Source organism: Mustelus asterias, unplaced genomic scaffold (genome assembly GCF_964213995.1).
Source record: "Mustelus asterias unplaced genomic scaffold, sMusAst1.hap1.1 HAP1_SCAFFOLD_1621, whole genome shotgun sequence".
NCBI classification, from domain to species: domain Eukaryota; kingdom Metazoa; phylum Chordata; class Chondrichthyes; order Carcharhiniformes; family Triakidae; genus Mustelus; species Mustelus asterias.
The window spans coordinates 1-21,417 of NW_027591566.1; the positions used below are offsets into that span (position 1 = coordinate 1).

At 59.5% G+C, this 21,417-nt stretch overlaps 1 protein-coding gene across 1 annotated transcript; it reads left to right on the forward strand.

Annotated features, from left to right (window-relative positions):
- The first annotated feature begins 87 nt into the window (after nt 1-87).
- Nucleotides 88-20,677, forward strand: LOC144488504 (amino acid transporter heavy chain SLC3A2-like). Its single transcript, XM_078206552.1, has 3 exons — nt 88-245; nt 1,714-1,821; nt 19,438-20,677. Exons 1-3 carry the CDS (start codon nt 132-134, stop codon nt 19,774-19,776), a joined length of 561 nt encoding a protein of 186 aa, XP_078062678.1. The 5' UTR covers nt 88-131; the 3' UTR covers nt 19,777-20,677.
- Nucleotides 20,678-21,417: the final 740 nt, after the last annotated feature.

Here is a 21,417-nt window from a genome sequence, read left to right on the forward strand (position 1 = left end):
GGTTGGTGTGAGTCGGGGAGGGGCGATGGGGGGGGGGGTGAGTCGGGGAGGGGCGTTGACTGAGTGAGCAGAGTCACTGACCCGGAGCTTGTTGCCTTTGTCTGTAGCTGAGTGGCTATGAGGTGGGACACATGGCCTCATCGCTGGAGCCCTATCTACACGGACTGGTCCACGTGATGCTCTTCACACTTCCCGGAACACCTTTCATTTATTACGGAGATGAGATTGGGCTGGAGGACACCCAGGTATGGACACTGCTTCATGGTGATCTTCACAGGGCGAGGGGAGAGCTTCCTGGAGGAGAAACTGTGCTCAGGACTGGAGTTAAAATCCACCTTGGAGCAGGAAGAGAATCCCCTCAACACACTCTGCAGCTCACTGATTGGCTGCTCACACTCTGCAGCTCACTGATTGGCTGCTCACACTCTGCAGCTCACTGATTGGCTGCTCACACTCAGCTCACTGATTGGCTGCTCACACTCTGCTCACTGATTGGCTGCTCACACTCTGCTCACTGATTGGCTGCTCACACTCTGCTCACTGATTGGCTGCTCACACTCAGCTCACTGGCTGCTCACACTCTGCAGCTCATTGGCTGCTGCCGCATTCAGCATTGACTCCAACTCTGGGTTCAATCCCAATCTGACACCCAGTGCCGCCCTGAGGGAGCCCCGCACTGTCAGAGGGTCAGTACTGAGGGAGTGCCGCACTGTCAGAGGGTCAGTACTGAGGGAGTGCCGCACTGTCAGAGGGTCAGTGCTGAGGGAGTGCCGCACTGTCAGAGGGTCAGTACTGAGGGAGTGCCGCACTGTCAGAGGGTCAGTACTGAGGGAGTGCCGCACTGTCAGAGGGTCAGTACTGAGGGAGTGCTGCACTGTCAGAGGGTCAGTACTGAGGGAGTGCCGCACTGTCAGAGGGTCAGTACTGAGGGAGCCCCGCACTGTCAGAGGGTCAGTGCTGAGGGAGTGCCACACTGTCAGAGGGTCAGTGCTGAGGGAGTGCCGCACTGTCAGAGGGTCAGTACTGAGGGAGTGCCGCACTGTCAGAGGGTCAGTACTGAGGGAGTGCCGCACTGTCAGAGGGTCAGTACTGAGGGAGTGCCGCACTGTCAGAGGGTCAGTGCTGAGGGAGTGCCGCACTGTCAGAGGGTCAGTACTGATGGAGTGCCGCACTGTCAGAGGGTCAGTGCTGAGGGAGTGCCGCACTGTCAGAGGGTCAGTACTGATGGAGTGCCGCACTGTCAGAGGGTCAGTACTGAGGGAGTGCCGCACTGTCAGAGGGTCAGTGCTGAGGGAGTGCCGCACTGTCAGAGGGTCAGTGCTGAGGGAGTGCCGCACTGTCAGAGGGTCAGTGCTGAGGGAGTGCCGCACTGTCAGAGGGTCAGTGCTGAGGGAGTGCCGCACTGTCAGAGGTGCTGTCTTTCAGGATGAGACATTAAACTCTGGGGAGCCTGCATTCTTGGGGTGGGTGTAAAAGGCTCCACGGCTGCTATTGAAACAGAGTGGGTGCGGGGGGGGAGGTCCTACCTGGTTCTCAGGGCCAATATTTATCCCTCAAACCAACATTGCTGAACACAGATAATCTGGGCCTTTATCTCATTGCTGGGTGCAGGGCCAGGCTGGGTGGAAATTGGAGATCGAGTCGCTCTCTGTGTGTTAGGCTGTGAAAATTTTGCTCGAGCTCATGTCCTCTCATCTTGTGTTCCCTCTGCAGCCGTTGCAATTTAAAGCACCATGGATGAAGTGGAACTCTTCAGCTAATGGAGGCTTCACCTCAAGAGCCAGCCATCAAGATGCACCATATTTAAATCAGACAGTGCAGGTCAGTGTACAGATCCCCACACACTCTGACTCCCCACACACACTGACCCTCACTGGGCCCCACACACACACTGACTCTCACTGGGGTACGGGTTCCACACACACTGACTCTCACTGGGGTACGGGTTCCACACACACTGACTCTCACTGGGGTACGGGTTCCACACACACTGACTCTCACTGGGGTACGGGTTCCACACACACTGACTCTCACTGGGGTATGGGTCCCACACACACTGACTCTCACTGGGGTACGGGTTCCACACACACTGACTCTCACTGGGCCCCCCACACACACTGACTCTCACTGGGGTACGGGCCCCACACACACTGACCCTCACTGGGGTACAGGTCCCACACACACTGACTCTCACTGGGGTACAGGTCCCACACACACTGACTCTCACTGGGGTACAGGTCCCACACACACTGACTCTCACTGGGGTACGGGTCCCACACACACTGACTCTCACTGGGGTACGGGTTCCACACACACTGACTCTCACTGGGGTACGGGTCCCACACACACTGACTCTCACTGGGGTACAGGTCCCACACACACTGACTCTCACTGGGGTACAGGTCCCACACACACTGACTCTCACTGGGGTACAGGTCCCACACACACTGACTCTCACTGGGGTACAGGTCCCACACACACTGACTCTCACTGGGGTACGGGTCCCACACACACTGACTCTCACTGGGATACGGGTCCCGCACACACTGACTCTCACTGGGCCCCCCACACACACTGACTCTCACTGGGCCCCCCACACACACTGACTCTCACTGGGGTACGGGTTCCACACACACTGACTCTCACTGGGGTACGGGTTCCACACACACTGACTCTCACTGGGGTACGGGTCCCACACACACTGACTCTCACTGGGGTACGGGCCCCACACACACTGACTCTCACTGGGCCCCCCACACACACTGACTCTCACTGGGCCCCCCACACACACTGACTCTCACTGGCCCCCCACACACACTGACTCTAACTGAGGTACGGGTTCCACACACACTGACTCTCACTGGGGTACGGGTTCCACACACACTGACTCTCACTGGGGTACGGGTCCCACACACACTGACTCTCACTGGCCCCCCACACACACTGACCCTCACTGGGCCCCCCACACACACTGACCCTCACTGGGCCCCCCACTCACACTGACTCTCACTGGGCCCCCCCCACACACTGACTCTCACTGGGGTACGGGTCCCACACACACTGACCCTCACTGGGATACGGGTCCCACACTCACTGACTCTCACTGGGCCCCCCACACACACTGACTCTCACTGGGGTACGGGTTCCACACACACTGACTCTCACTGGGGTACGGGTTCCACACACACTGACTCTCACTGGGATACGGGTCCCACACTCACTGACTCTCACTGGGCCCCCCACACACACTGACTCTCACTGGGGTACGGGTTCCACACACACTGACTCTCACTGGGGTACGGGTTCCACACACACTGACTCTCACTGGGGTACGGGTCCCACACACACTGACTCTCACTGGGGTACGGGTCCCACACACACTGACTCTCACTGGGGTACGGGTCCCACACACACTGACTCTCACTGGGGTACGGGTCCCACACACACTGACTCTCACTGGGGTGTGGGTCCCACACACACTGACTCTCACTGGGGTACGGGTCCCACACACACTGACTCTCACTGGGGTACGGGCCCCACACACACTGACTCTCACTGGGGTACGGGTTCCACACACACTGACTCTCACTGGGGTACGGGTCCCACTCACACTGACTCTCACTGGGGTACGGGCCCCACACACACTGACTCTCACTGGGGTACGGGTTCCACACACACTGACTCTCACTGGGCCCCCCACACACACTGACTCTCACTGGGGTACGGGCCCCACACACACTGACTCTCACTGGGGTACGGGTCCCACTCACACTGACTCTCACTGGGGTACGGGCCCCACACACACTGACTCTCACTGGGGTACGGGTTCCACACACACTGACTCTCACTGGGATACGGGTCCCACTCACACTGACTCTCACTGGGATACGGGTCCCACACACACTGACTCTCACTGGGCCCCCCACACACACTGACTCTCACTGGGGTACGGGCCCCACACACACTGACTCTCACTGGGGTACGGGCCCCACACACACTGACTCTCACTGGGGTACGGGTCCCACACACACTGACTCTCACTGGGGTACGGGTTCCACACACACTGACTCTCACTGGGGTACGGGTCCCACACACACTGACCCTCACTGGGGTACTGGTTCCACACACACTGACTCTCACTGGGGTACGGGTTCCACACACACTGACTCTCACTGGGGTACGGGTCCCACACACACTGACTCTCACTGGGGTACGGGTCCCACACACACTGACTCTCACTGGGGTACGGGTCCCACACACACTGACTCTCACTGGGGTACGGGTCCCACACACACTGACTCTCACTGGGCCCCCCACACACACTGACTCTCACTGGGGTACGGGTTCCACACACACTGACTCTCACTGGGGTACGGGTCCCACACACACTGACTCTCACTGGGGTACGGGTTCCACACACACTGACTCTCACTGGGGTACGGGTTCCACACACACTGACACTCACTGGGGTACGGGCCCCACACACGCTGACTCTCACTGGGGTACGGGTTCCACACACACTGACTCTCACTGGGGTACGGGTCCCACACAAACTGACTCTCACTGGGGTACGGGTTCCACACACACTGACTCTCACTGGGGTACGGGTTCCCCACACACTGACTCTCACAGGACCCCCCACACGCACTGACTCTCACTGGGGTACGGGTTCCACACACACTGACTCTCACTGGGGTACGGGTCCCACACACACTGACTCTCACTGGGGTACGGGTCCCACACACACTGACTCTCACTGGGGTACGGGTTCCACACACACTGACTCTCACTGGGGTACGGGTCCCACACACACTGACTCTCACTGGGGTACGGGTCCCACACACACTGACTCTCACTGGGGTACGGGTCCCACACACACTGACTCTCACTGGGCCCCCCACACACACTGACTCTCACTGGGGTATGGGTCCCACACACACTGACTCTCACTGGGGTACGGGTCCCACACACACTGACTCTAACTGAGGTACGGGTTCCACACACACTGACTCTCACTGGGGTACGGGTTCCACACACACTGACTCTCACTGGGGTACGGGTCCCACACACACTGACTCTCACTGGCCCCCCACACACACTGACCCTCACTGGGCCCCCCACACACACTGACCCTCACTGGGCCCCCCACTCACTGACTCTCACTGGGCCCCCCACACACACTGACTCTCACTGGCCCCCCACACACACTGACTCTCACTGGGCCCCCCACACACACTGACTCTCACTGGTCCCCCCACACACTGACTCTCACTGGGATACGGGTCCCACACTCACTGACTCTCACTGGGGTACAGGTCCCACACACACTGACTCTCACTGGGGTACGGGTCCCACACACACTGACTCTCACTGGGGTACGGGTCCCACACACACTGACTCTCACTGGGCCCCCCACACACACTGACTCTCACTGGGCCCCCCCACACACTGACTCTCACTGGGCCCCCCACACACACTGACTCTCACTGGGCCCCCCCACACACACTGACTCTCACTGGGGTACGGGCCCCACACACACTGACTCTCACTGGGGTACGGGTCCCACACACACTGACTCTCACTGGGGTACGGGTCCCACACACACTGACTCTCACTGGGGTACGGGTCCCACTCACACTGACTCTCACTGGGGTACGGGCCCCACACACACTGACTCTCACTGGGATACGGGTCCCACACACACTGACTCTCACTGGGGTACGGGTCCCACACACACTGACTCTCACTGGGGTATGGGTCCCACACACACTGACTCTCACTGGGGTACGGGTCCCACTCACACTGACTCTCACTGGGATACGGGTCCCACACACACTGACTCTCACTGGGCCCCTCACACACACTGACTCTCACTGGGGTACGGGCCCCACACACACTGACTCTCACTGGGGTACGGGTTCCACACACACTGACTCTCACTGGGGTACGGGTTCCCCACACACACTGACTCTCACTGGGCCCCCCACACACACTGACTCTCACTGGGGTACGGGCCCCACACACACTGACACTCACTGGGGTACGGGTCCCACTCACACTGACTCTCACTGGGGTACGGGCCCCACACACACTGACTCTCACTGGGGTACGGGTTCCACACACACTGACTCTCACTGGGATACGGGTCCCACACACACTGACTCTCACTGGGCCCCCCACACACACTGACTCTCACTGGGGTACGGGCCCCACACACACTGACTCTCACTGGGGTACGGGTTCCACACACACTGACTCTCACTGGGGTACGGGTCCCACACACACTGACTCTCACTGGGGTACGGGTCCCACACACACTGACTCTCACTGGGCCCCCCACACACTGACTCTCACTGGGATACGGGTCCCACACACACTGACTCTCACTGGGCCCCCCACACACACTGACCCTCACTGGGCCCCCCACACACACTGACTCTCACTGGGGTACTGGTTCCACACACACTGACTCTCACTGGGGTACGGGTCCCACACACACTGACTCTCACTGGGGTACGGGTCCCACACACACTGACTCTCACTGGGGTACGGGTCCCACACACACTGACTCTCACTGGGGTACGGGTTCCACACACACTGACTCTCACTGGGGTACGGGTCCCACACACACTGACTCTCACTGGGGTACGGGTCCCACACACACTGACTCTCACTGGGGTACGGGTTCCACACACACTGACTCTCACTGGGGTACGGGTCCCACACACACTGACTCTCACTGGGCCCCCCACACACACTGACTCTCACTGGGGTACGGGTTCCACACACACTGACTCTCACTGGGGTACGGGTCCCACACACACTGACTCTCACTGGGGTACGGGTTCCACACACACTGACTCTCACTGGGGTACGGGCCCCACACACGCTGACTCTCACTGGGGTACGGGTTCCACACACACTGACTCTCACTGGGGTACGGGTCCCACACACACTGACTCTCACTGGGGTACGGGTTCCCCACACACTGACTCTCACAGGACCCCCCACACGCACTGACTCTCACTGGGGTACGGGTTCCACACACACTGACTCTCACTGGGGTACGGGCCCCACACACACTGACTCTCACTGGGGTACGGGCCCCACACACACTGACTCTCTCTGGGGTACGGGTCCCACACACACTGACTCTCACTGGGATACGGGTCCCGCACACACTGACTCTCACTGGGATACGGGCCCCACACACACTGACTCTCACTGGGGTACGGGTTCCCCACACACTGACTCTCTCTGGGCCCCCCCACACACTGACTCTCACTGGGCCCCCCCACACACTGACTCTCACTGGGGTGCGGGTCCCACTCACACTGACTCTCACTGGGGTACGGGTTCCACACACACTGACTCTCACTGGGGTACGGGTCCCACACACACTGACTCTCACTGGGGTACAGGTTCCACACACACTGACTCTCACTGGGGTACGGGTTCCACACACACTGACTCTCACTGGGGTACGGGTCCCACACACACTGACTCTCACTGGGATACGGGTTCCACACACACTGACTCTCACTGGACCCCCCACACGCACTGACTCTCACTGGGCCCCCCACACACTGACCCTCACTGGGCCCCCCACACACACTGACTCTCACTGGGCCCCCCACACGCACTGACTCTCACTGGGGTACGGGTTCCACACACACTGACTCTCACTGGGGTACGGGTTCCACACACACTGACTCTCACTGGGGTACGGGCCCCACACACACTGACTCTCTGGGCCACGGGTTCCACACACTGACTCTCACTGGGGTATGGGTCCCACACACACTGACTCTCACTGGGGTACGGGCCCCACACACACTGACTCTCACTGGGGTACGGGTTCCACACACACTGACTCTCACTGGGGTACGGGTTCCCCACACACTGACTCTCACAGGACCCCCCACACGCACTGACTCTCACTGGGGTACGGGTTCCACACACACTGACTCTCACTGGGGTACGGGCCCCACACACACTGACTCTCACTGGGGTACGGGTTCCACACACACTGACTCTCACTGGGGTACGGGTTCCCCACACACTGACTCTCACAGGACCCCCCACACGCACTGACTCTCACTGGGGTACGGGTTCCACACACACTGACTCTCACTGGGGTACGGGCCCCACACACACTGACTCTCACTGGGGTACAGGTTCCACACACACTGACTCTCACTGGGGTACGGGCCCCACACACACTGACTCTCACTGGGGTACGGGCCCCACACACTCTGACTCTCACTGGGGTACGGGCCCCACACACACTGACTCTCACTGGGGTACGGGCCCCACACACACTGACTCTCACTGGGGTACGGGCCCCACACACACTGACTCTCACTGGGGTACGGGTCCCACACACACTGACTCTCACTGGGATACGGGTCCCGCACACACTGACTCTCACTGGGATACGGGCCCCACACACACTGACTCTCACTGGGGTACGGGTTCCCCACACACTGACTCTCTCTGGGCCCCCCCACACACTGACTCTCACTGGGCCCCCCCACACACTGACTCTCACTGGGGTGCGGGTCCCACTCACACTGACTCTCACTGGGGTACGGGTTCCACACACACTGACTCTCACTGGGGTACGGGTCCCACACACACTGACTCTCACTGGGGTACAGGTTCCACACACACTGACTCTCACTGGGGTACGGGTTCCACACACACTGACTCTCACTGGGCCCCCCACACACACTGACCCTCACTGGGCCCCCCACACACACTGACTCTCACTGGGGTACTGGTTCCACACACACTGACTCTCACTGGGGTACGGGTCCCACACACACTGACTCTCACTGGGGTACGGGTCCCACACACACTGACTCTCACTGGGGTACGGGTCCCACACACACTGACTCTCACTGGGGTACGGGTTCCACACACACTGACTCTCACTGGGGTACGGGTCCCACACACACTGACTCTCACTGGGGTACGGGTCCCACACACACTGACTCTCACTGGGGTACGGGTTCCACACACACTGACTCTCACTGGGGTACGGGTCCCACACACACTGACTCTCACTGGGCCCCCCACACACACTGACTCTCACTGGGGTACGGGTTCCACACACACTGACTCTCACTGGGGTACGGGTCCCACACACACTGACTCTCACTGGGGTACGGGTTCCACACACACTGACTCTCACTGGGGTACGGGCCCCACACACGCTGACTCTCACTGGGGTACGGGTTCCACACACACTGACTCTCACTGGGGTACGGGTCCCACACACACTGACTCTCACTGGGGTACGGGTTCCCCACACACTGACTCTCACAGGACCCCCCACACGCACTGACTCTCACTGGGGTACGGGTTCCACACACACTGACTCTCACTGGGGTACGGGCCCCACACACACTGACTCTCACTGGGGTACGGGCCCCACACACACTGACTCTCTCTGGGGTACGGGTCCCACACACACTGACTCTCACTGGGATACGGGTCCCGCACACACTGACTCTCACTGGGGTACGGGTCCCACACACACTGACTCTCACTGGGGTACGGGTTCCACACACGCTGACTCTCACTGGGGTACGGGTTCCACACACACTGACTCTCACTGGGGTACGGGTCCCACACACACTGACTCTCACTGGGGTACGGGTTCCCCACACACTGACTCTCACAGGACCCCCCACACGCACTGACTCTCACTGGGGTACGGGTTCCACACACACTGACTCTCACTGGGGTACGGGCCCCACACACACTGACTCTCACTGGGGTACGGGCCCCACACACACTGACTCTCTCTGGGGTACGGGTCCCACACACACTGACTCTCACTGGGATACGGGTCCCGCACACACTGACTCTCACTGGGATACGGGCCCCACACACACTGACTCTCACTGGGGTACGGGTTCCCCACACACTGACTCTCTCTGGGCCCCCCCACACACTGACTCTCACTGGGCCCCCCCACACACTGACTCTCACTGGGGTGCGGGTCCCACTCACACTGACTCTCACTGGGGTACGGGTTCCACACACACTGACTCTCACTGGGGTACGGGTCCCACACACACTGACTCTCACTGGGGTACAGGTTCCACACACACTGACTCTCACTGGGGTACGGGTTCCACACACACTGACTCTCACTGGGGTACGGGTCCCACACACACTGACTCTCACTGGGATACGGGTTCCACACACACTGACCCTCACTGGACCCCCCACACACACTGACTCTCACTGGGCCCCCCACACGCACTGACTCTCACTGGGGTACGGGCCCCACACACACTGACTCTCTGGGCCACGGGTTCCACACACTGACTCTCACTGGGGTATGGGTCCCACACACACTGACTCTCACTGGGGTACGGGCCCCACACACACTGACTCTCACTGGGATACGGGTTCCACACACACTGACTCTCACTGGGGTACGGGTCCCACACACACTGACTCTCACTGGGGTACGGGTCCCACACGCACTGACTCTCACTGGGCCCCCCACACGCACTGACTCTCACTGGGGTACGGGTTCCACACACACTGACTCTCACTGGGGTACGGGCCCCACACACACTGACTCTCTGGGCCACGGGTTCCACACACTGACTCTCACTGGGGTATGGGTCCCACACACACTGACTCTCACTGGGGTACGGGCCCCACACACACTGACTCTCACTGGGGTACGGGTTCCACACACACTGACTCTCACTGGGGTACGGGTTCCCCACACACTGACTCTCACAGGACCCCCCACACGCACTGACTCTCACTGGGGTACGGGTTCCACACACACTGACTCTCACTGGGGTACGGGCCCCACACACACTGACTCTCACTGGGGTACGGGTTCCACACACACTGACTCTCACTGGGGTACGGGTTCCCCACACACTGACTCTCACAGGACCCCCCACACGCACTGACTCTCACTGGGGTACGGGTTCCACACACACTGACTCTCACTGGGGTACGGGCCCCACACACACTGACTCTCACTGGGGTACAGGTTCCACACACACTGACTCTCACTGGGGTACGGGCCCCACACACACTGACTCTCACTGGGGTACGGGCCCCACACACTCTGACTCTCACTGGGGTACGGGCCCCACACACACTGACTCTCACTGGGGTACGGGCCCCACACACACTGACTCTCACTGGGGTACGGGCCCCACACACACTGACTCTCACTGGGGTACGGGCCCCACACACACTGACTCTCTCTGGGGTACGGGTCCCACACACACTGACTCTCACTGGGATACGGGTCCCGCACACACTGACTCTCACTGGGATACGGGCCCCACACACACTGACTCTCACTGGGGTACGGGTTCCCCACACACTGACTCTCTCTGGGCCCCCCCACACACTGACTCTCACTGGGCCCCCCCACACACTGACTCTCACTGGGGTGCGGGTCCCACTCACACTGACTCTCACTGGGGTACGGGTTCCACACACACTGACTCTCACTGGGGTACGGGTCCCACACACACTGACTCTCACTGGGGTACAGGTTCCACACACACTGACTCTCACTGGGGTACGGGTTCCACACACACTGACTCTCACTGGGGTACGGGTCCCACACACACTGACTCTCACTGGGATACGGGTTCCACACACACTGACTCTCACTGGGGTACGGGTCCCACACACACTGACTCTCACTGGACCCCCCACACGCACTGACTCTCACTGGGCCCCCCACACACTGACCCTCACTGGGCCCCCCACACACACTGACTCTCACTGGGTCCCCCACACGCACTGACTCTCACTGGGGTACGGGTTCCACACACACTGACTCTCACTGGGGTACGGGCCCCACACACACTGACTCTCTGGGCCACGGGTTCCACACACTGACTCTCACTGGGGTATGGGTCCCACACACACTGACTCTCACTGGGGTACGGGCCCCACACACACTGACTCTCACTGGGGTACGGGTTCCACACACACTGACTCTCACTGGGGTACGGGTTCCCCACACACTGACTCTCACAGGACCCCCCACACGCACTGACTCTCACTGGGGTACGGGTTCCACACACACTGACTCTCACTGGGGTACGGGCCCCACACACACTGACTCTCACTGGGGTACGGGTTCCCCACACACTGACTCTCTCTGGGCCCCCCCACACACTGACTCTCACTGGGCCCCCCCACACACTGACTCTCACTGGGGTGCGGGTCCCACTCACACTGACTCTCACTGGGGTACGGGTCCCACACACACTGACTCTCACTGGGGTACAGGTTCCACACACACTGACTCTCACTGGGGTACGGGTTCCACACACACTGACTCTCACTGGGGTACGGGTCCCACACACACTGACTCTCACTGGGGTACGGGTTCCACACACACTGACTCTCACTGGCGTACGGGTCCCACACACACTGACTCTCACTGGGATACGGGTTCCACACACACTGACTCTCACTGGCGTACGGGTCCCACACACACTGACTCTCACTGGGATACGGGTTCCACACACACTGACTCTCACTGGGGTACGGGCCCCACACACACTGACCCTCACTGGGCCCCCCACACACACTGACTCTCACTGGGCCCCCCACACGCACTGACTCTCACTGGGCCCCCCACACGCACTGACTCTCACTGGGGTACGGGCCCCACACACACTGACTCTCACTGGGGTACGGGCCCCACACACACTGACTCTCACTGGGGTACGGGCCCCACACACACTGACTCTCACTGGGGTACGGGTTCCACACACACTGACTCTCACTGGGGTACGGGTTCCCCACACACTGACTCTCTGGGCCACGGGTTCCACACACTGACTCTCACTGGGGTACGGGTCCCACACACACTGACTCTCACTGGGGTACGGGCCCCACACACACTGACTCTCTGGGCCACGGGTTCCACACACTGACTCTCACTGGGGTACGGGTCCCACACACACTGACTCTCACTGGGGTACGGGCCCCACACACACTGACTCTCACTGGGGTACGGGTTCCACACACACTGACTCTCACTGGGGTACGGGTTCCCCACACACTGACTCTCACAGGACCCCCCACACGCACTGACTCTCACTGGGGTACGGGTTCCACACACACTGACTCTCACTGGGGTACGGGCCCCACACACACTGACTCTCACTGGGGTACGGGTTCCACACACACTGACTCTCAGTGGGGTACGGGTTCCCCACACACTGACTCTCACAGGACCCCCCCACACACTGACTCTCACTGGGGTACGGGCCCCACACACACTGACTCTCACTGGGGTACGGGCCCCACACACACTGACTCTCACTGGGGTACGGGCCCCACACACACTGACTCTCACTGGGGTACGGGCCCCACACACACTGACTCTCACTGGGGTACGGGCCCCACACACACTGACTCTCTCTGGGGTACGGGTCCCACACACACTGACTCTCACTGGGATACGGGTCCCGCACACACTGACTCTCACTGGGATACGGGCCCCACACACACTGACTCTCACTGGGGTACGGGTTCCCCACACACTGACTCTCTCTGGGCCCCCCCACACACTGACTCTCACTGGGCCCCCCCACACACTGACTCTCACTGGGGTGCGGGTCCCACTCACACTGACTCTCACTGGGGTACGGGTTCCACACACACTGACTCTCACTGGGGTACGGGTTCCACACACACTGACTCTCACTGGGGCCCCCACACGCACTGACTCTCACTGGGTCCCCCACACGCACTGACTCTCACTGGGGTACGGGTTCCACACACACTGACTCTCACTGGGGTACGGGCCCCACACACACTGACTCTCTGGGCCACGGGTTCCACACACTGACTCTCACTGGGGTATGGGTCCCACACACACTGACTCTCACTGGGGTACGGGCCCCACACACACTGACTCTCACTGGGGTACGGGTTCCACACACACTGACTCTCACTGGGGTACGGGTTCCCCACACACTGACTCTCACAGGACCCCCCACACGCACTGACTCTCACTGGGGTACGGGTTCCACACACACTGACTCTCACTGGGGTACGGGCCCCACACACACTGACTCTCACTGGGGTACGGGTTCCACACACACTGACTCTCACTGGGGTACGGGTTCCCCACACACTGACTCTCACAGGACCCCCCACACGCACTGACTCTCACTGGGGTACGGGTTCCACACACACTGACTCTCACTGGGGTACGGGCCCCACACACACTGACTCTCACTGGGGTACAGGTTCCACACACACTGACTCTCACTGGGGTACGGGCCCCCCACACACTGACTCTCACTGGGGTACGGGCCCCACACACTCTGACTCTCACTGGGGTACGGGCCCCACACACACTGACTCTCACTGGGGTACGGGCCCCACACACACTGACTCTCACTGGGGTACGGGCCCCACACACACTGACTCTCACTGGGGTACGGGCCCCACACACACTGACTCTCTCTGGGGTACGGGTCCCACACACACTGACTCTCACTGGGATACGGGTCCCGCACACACTGACTCTCACTGGGATACGGGCCCCACACACACTGACTCTCACTGGGGTACGGGTTCCCCACACACTGACTCTCTCTGGGCCCCCCCACACACTGACTCTCACTGGGCCCCCCCACACACTGACTCTCACTGGGGTGCGGGTCCCACTCACACTGACTCTCACTGGGGTACGGGTTCCACACACACTGACTCTCACTGGGGTACGGGTCCCACACACACTGACTCTCACTGGGGTACAGGTTCCACACACACTGACTCTCACTGGGGTACGGGTTCCACACACACTGACTCTCACTGGGGTACGGGTTCCACACACACTGACTCTCACTGGGGTACGGGTCCCACACACACTGACTCTCACTGGGGTACGGGTTCCACACACACTGACTCTTACTGGGGTACGGGCCCCACACACACTGACTCTCACTGGGCCCCCCCACACACTGACTCTCACTGGGGTACGGGTCCCACACACACTGACTCTCACTGGGGTACGGGTCCCACACACACTGACTCTCACTGGGGTACGGGTCCCACACACACTGACTCTCTCTGGGCCCCCCCACACACTGACTCTCACTGGGGTACGGGTTCCACACACACTGACTCTCACTGGACCCCCCACACACTGACCCTCACTGGGCCCCCCACACACACTGACTCTCACTGGGTCCCCCACACGCACTGACTCTCACTGGGGTACGGGTCCCACACACACTGACTCTCACTGGGGTACGGGCCCCACACACACTGACTCTCACTGGGGTGCGGGTTCTACACACACTGACTCTCACTGGGGTACGGGTCCCACACACACTGACTCTCACTGGGGTACGGGTCCCACACACACTGACTCTCACTGGGGTACAGGTTCCACACACACTGACTCTCACTGGGGTACGGGTCCCACACACACTGACTCTCACTGGGGTATGGGTTCCACACACACTGACTCTCACTGGGGTACGGGTCCCACACACACTGACTCTCACTGGGGTACAGGTCCCACACACACTGACTCTCACTGGGGTACGGGTCCCACACACACTGACTCTCACTGGGGTACAGGTCCCACACACACTGACTCTCACTGGGGTACGGGTCCCACACACACTGACTCTCACTGGGGTACGGGTCCCACACACACTGACTCTCACTGGGGTACGGGTCCCACACACACTGACTCTCACTGGGGTACGAGTCCCACACACACTGACTCTCACTGGGGTACGGGTCCCACACACACTGACTCTCACTGGGGTACGGGTCCCACACACACTGACTCTCACTGGGGTACGGGTCCCACACACACTGACTCTCACTGGGGTACGGGCCCCACACACACTGACTCTCACTGGGGTGCGGGTTCTACACACACTGACTCTCACTGGGGTACGGGTCCCACACACACTGACTCTCACTGGGGTACGGGTTCCACACACACTGACTCTCACTGGGGTACGGGTCCCACACACACTGACTCTCACTGGGGTACGGGTTCCACACACACTGACTCTCACTGGGGTACGGGTCCCACACACACTGACTCTCACTGGGGTACGGGTTCTACACACACTGACTCTCACTGGGGTACGGTTTCCACACACACTGACGCTCACTGGGGTACGGGTTCCACACACACTGACTCTCACTGGGGTACGGGTCCCACACACACTGACTCTCACTGGGGTACGGGTCCCACACACACTGACTCTCACTGGGGTACGGGTTCCCCACACACACTGACTCTCACTGAGGTACGGGTCCCACACACACTGACTCTCACTGGGGTACGGGTCCCACACACACTGACTCTCACTGGGGTACGGGTTCCACACACACTGACTCTCACTGGGGTACGGATTCCACACACACTGACTCTCACTGGGGTACGGGTCCCCCACACACTGACTCTCACTGGGGTACGGGTTCCACACACACTGACTCTCACTGGGGTACGGGTCCCACACACACTGACTCTCACTGGGGTACGGGTCCCACACACACTGACTCTCACTGGGGTACGGGTTCCACACACACTGACTCTCACTGGGGTACGGGTCCCACACACACTGACTCTCACTGGGGTACAGGTCCCACACACACTGACTCTCACTGGGGTACGGGTCCCACACACACTGACTCTCACTGGGGTACGGGCCCCACACACACTGACTCTCACTGGGGTACGGGTCCCACACACACAGACTCTCACTGGGGTACGGGTTCCACACACACTGACTCTCACTGGGGTACGGGTCCCACACACACTGACTCTCACTGGGGTACGGGTCCCACACACACTGACTCTCACTGGGGTACGGGTTCCCCACACACACTGACTCTAACTGAGGTACGGGTTCCACACACACTGACTCTCACTGGGGTACGGGTCCCACACACACTGACTCTCACTGGCCCCCCACACACACTGACTCTCACTGGCCCCCCACACACACTGACTCTCACTGGGCCCCCCACACACACTGACCCTCACTGGGCCCCCCACACACACTGACTCTCACTGGGCCCCCCACACTCACTGACTCTCACTGGTCCCCCCACACACACTGACTCTCACTGGGGTACGGGTCCCACACACACTGACTCTCACTGGGGTACGGGTCCCACACACACTGACTCTCACTGGGGTACGGGTTCCACACACACTGACTCTCACTGGGGTACGGGTTCCACACACACTGACTCTCACTGGGGTACGGGTCCCCCACACACTGACTCTCACTGGGATACGGGTCCCACACACACTGACTCTCACTGGGGTACGGGTCCCACACACACTGACTCTCACTGGGCCCCCCACACACACTGACTCTCACTGGGGTATGGGTCCCACACACACTGACTCTCACTGGGGTACGGGTCCCACACACACTGACTCTCACTGGGATACGGGTCCCACACACACTGACTCTCACTGGGGTACGGGTCCCACACACACTGACTCTCACTGGGATACGGGTCCCACACACACTGACTCTCACTGGGCCCCCCACACACACTGACTCTCACTGGGCCCCCCACACACACTGACTCTCACTGGGCCCCCCACACACACTGACTCTCACTGGGATACGGGTCCCACACACACTGACTCTCACTGGGGTACGGGTTCCACACACACTGACTCTCACTGGGGTACGGGTTCCACACACACTGACTCTCACTGGGGTACGGGTTCCACACACATTGACTCTCACTGGGGTACGGGTCCCACACACACTGACTCTCACTGGGGTACGGGTTCCACACACTGACTCTCACTGGGGTACGGGTTCCACACACTGACTCTCACTGGGGTACGGGTCCCACACACACTGACTCTCACTGGGGTACGGGCCCCACACACACTGACTCTCACTGGGGTACGGGTTCCACACACTGACTCTCACTGGGGTACGGGTCCCACACACACTGACTCTCACTGGGCCCCCCACACACACTGACTCTCACTGGGATACGGGTCCCACACACACTGACTCTCACTGGGCCCCCCACACACACTGACTCTCACTGGGCCCCCCCACACACACTGACCCTCACTGGGCCCCCCACACACACTGACTCTCACTGGGCCCCCCACACACACTGACTCTCACTGGGTCCCACACACACTGACTCTCACTGGGCCCCCCACACACACTGACCCTCACTGGGCCCCACACACACACTGACTCTCACTGGGCCCCCCACACACACTGACTCTCACTGGGCCCCCCACACACACTGACTCTCACTGGGGTACGGGTCCCACACACACTGACTCTCACTGGGATACGGGTCCCACACACACTGACTCTCACTGGGGTACGGGTCCCACACACACTGACTCTCACTGGGGTACGGGCCCCACACACACTGACTCTCACTGGGCCCCCCCACACGCACTGACTCTCACTGGGGTACGGGTCCCACACACACTGACACTCACTGGGGTACGGGTTCCACACACACTGACCCTCACTGGGGTACGGGTCCCACACACACTGACTCTCACTGGGGTACGGGTCCCACACACACTGACTCTCACTGGGGTACGGGTCCCACACACACTGACTCTCACTGGGGTACGGGTTCCACACACACTGACTCTCACTGGGGTACGGGTCCCACACACACTGACTCTCACTGGGGTACGGGTCCCACACACACTGACTCTCACTGGGGTACGGGTCCCACACACACTGACTCTCACTGGGGTACGGGTCCCACACACACTGACTCTCACTGGGATACGGGCCCCACACACACTGACTCTCACTGGGGTACCGGTTCCACACACACTGACTCTCACTGGGGTACGGGTCCCACACACACTGACTCTCACTGGGGTACGGGTCCCACACACACTGACTCTCACTGGGATACGGGTCCCACACACACTGACTCTCACTGGGCCCCACACACACACTGACTCTCACTGGGGTACGGGTTCCACACACACTGACTCTCACTGGGGTACGGGTCCCACACACACTGACTCTCACTGGGGTACGGGTCCCACACACACTGACTCTCACTGGGGTACGGGTCCCCCACACACTGACTCTCACTGGGGTACGGGTCCCACACACACTGACTCTCACTGGGGTACGGGTCCCACACACACTGACTCTCACTGGGGTATGGGTCCCACACACACTGACTCTCACTGGGGTACGGGTCCTACACACACTGACTCTCACTGGGGTACGGGTCCCACACACGCTGGGCATTGAGGGAGTTTATCTTGATGAAAGCGGCTGCTCTTTTTCCTACGTAGGAACAGAATTTGTGCTTTTTAAGTTGGTTAATTGTGAAGAGTGAAGAGGCTGTGTGGGGATCTGTTTGGGTTTTGACCATGTCTTTGCTTCCCCCTCGGTGTAGGGTCAGATGTCTGCTCCATCTCTTCTGTCTCTGTTGAAGAAGCTCAGTTTGATGAAGATTAAGGAACGCTCCCTGTTGTACGGCGACTTTGAATCTGTGTACAGCGAGCGAGGCGTGTACGTCTATTCCCGTATCTGGGACCAAAGTGATCGCTTCTTAGTGCTCCTAAACTTCGGGAAGGATCCCGACACAGTCTCACTCACAGACATGAACCTGCCGACAGAAGCCACGGTGGGGCTAAGCTCTTCGAATCAGAGGCAGGAGGGAGAAGTCAGCCTCGCCAAAATCCATCTGGCCGGGGGAGAGGGGTTAGTACTGAAATTCCCCTTTGTCGCTTGAGGTGCCGGGGGTCCCCTTCCCCAGGCACCCCCTCCCCCACTCCCGACAGATACGATGCTAAAGGTGTTCTGTCTGTCAAGAGTTTGATATCCAGTCATTAGCTCTTCACATTCCGTTGTTTATTGGGTTAACAAGCCGTGTTTCTAGTGGAATTATTGTCTTTCTAAGGTGACACTCTCACTCAGGTGGGGGGGGCTAGATGTTACAACGCTGCCAGATTTCTTTGGGAGAATCTTGCTGCTGAGGAGGGATTGCAGAGGGGCTCAGAGCTGCTTTGGGGTTATTGAATCCGCTTTGGAAGGAGTTGGTGGCAGCCACAGGGATTGGGGTTTGGGGGGGAGGGGGGGAAGAGCGGGGGTGTATGAAATCTGAATGAGGCGTTCCACAGCCCCCCCTCCCCCTAGTTTGCCAAGTGTTTTAGACTGGGGAGTGGTGTGACCTGTTACTGAGTCCCAGTGGCCGTCACTCGGGCGAGTGCCTGAGCAGTGACTGTGGGTCGGGGGCTGCCTGGTGCCCACTCCCGGTGTGTTTGCCAGCAGCTCGTCTTCGAGTTGGCTGACCAGCCGTGAAGGAGCTCTGGCAGCCCCCCCGTGGAGAGGAAGGAGTCTGTCTGAGCAACAGAAAGCTTTGCCGTGCTGCAAACCCTGGCCTGTTTCAGCAGCAAAATTCACCTCCCAAAACGCTACCGTTTCCTCTCTGTGCCATGATTAAGAGCCGCGATGTATTGTGACCTTCTACTGGCAGCGTTGGGCAACCTGGACTCTCCACTCTGACACAGCTGTCGGTCAAGAAATGCTGGGTCTGCCTCGGATTCTCGCATGGTGTTTTTTTTTTTAACCAGATTGACATTTTCACAGTCCTTTTTATCTTTTGTTTCAATAAAAAACCATTTTGAAAGCAATTCCGATCAGAAACGTTTTTATTCTCCTCTCCCGAGTCTTGCGCTCGGGGCCAGAACTGAGAGAGACTGAGTCGGTGAGGATTGTATTCACTGGAGTTTAGAAGAGCGAGTGGGGAATCTCAGAGAAACTTATAAAATTCACACAGGGTGAGACGGGGTAGATTCAGAAAGAATGTTCCCGATGGGGGGAGTCCAGAACTAGGGGGGGGGGTCGTAGTTTGAAGATAAACCTTTTAGAACTGAGGTGAGGAGAAAATTCTTCACCCAGAGGGTGGTGAATGTGTGGAATTCACTCCCACAGAAAGTAGTCCAAAGATGTGCGGGTTAGGTTGATCGGCTATGCTAAAATTGCCCCTTAGTGTCCTGAGATGTGTAGGTTAGAGGGATTAGTGGGTAAATGTGTAGGGATATGGGGGTAGGGCCTGGGTGGGATTGTGGTCGGTGCAGATGGGCCGAATGGCCTCTTTCTGCACTGTAGGGTTTCTAAGATTCTAAGAAAGTAGTTGAGGCCAAAACGTTGTGTGATTTCAGGAAGAAATTAGATATCGCTCTTGGGGCTAAAGGGATCGAGGGATATGGGGGGGGAAGCAGGATATTGAATTTGATGATCAGCCATGGTCAAAGTGAATGGCGGAGCAGGATCGAAGGGCCGAATGGCCTCCTCCTGCTTCTATCGCATCAAATCCATGATCTGGTCATTTGTTTCCCTGCTGTTTGCGGGAGGAATTTACCTGTGTGTC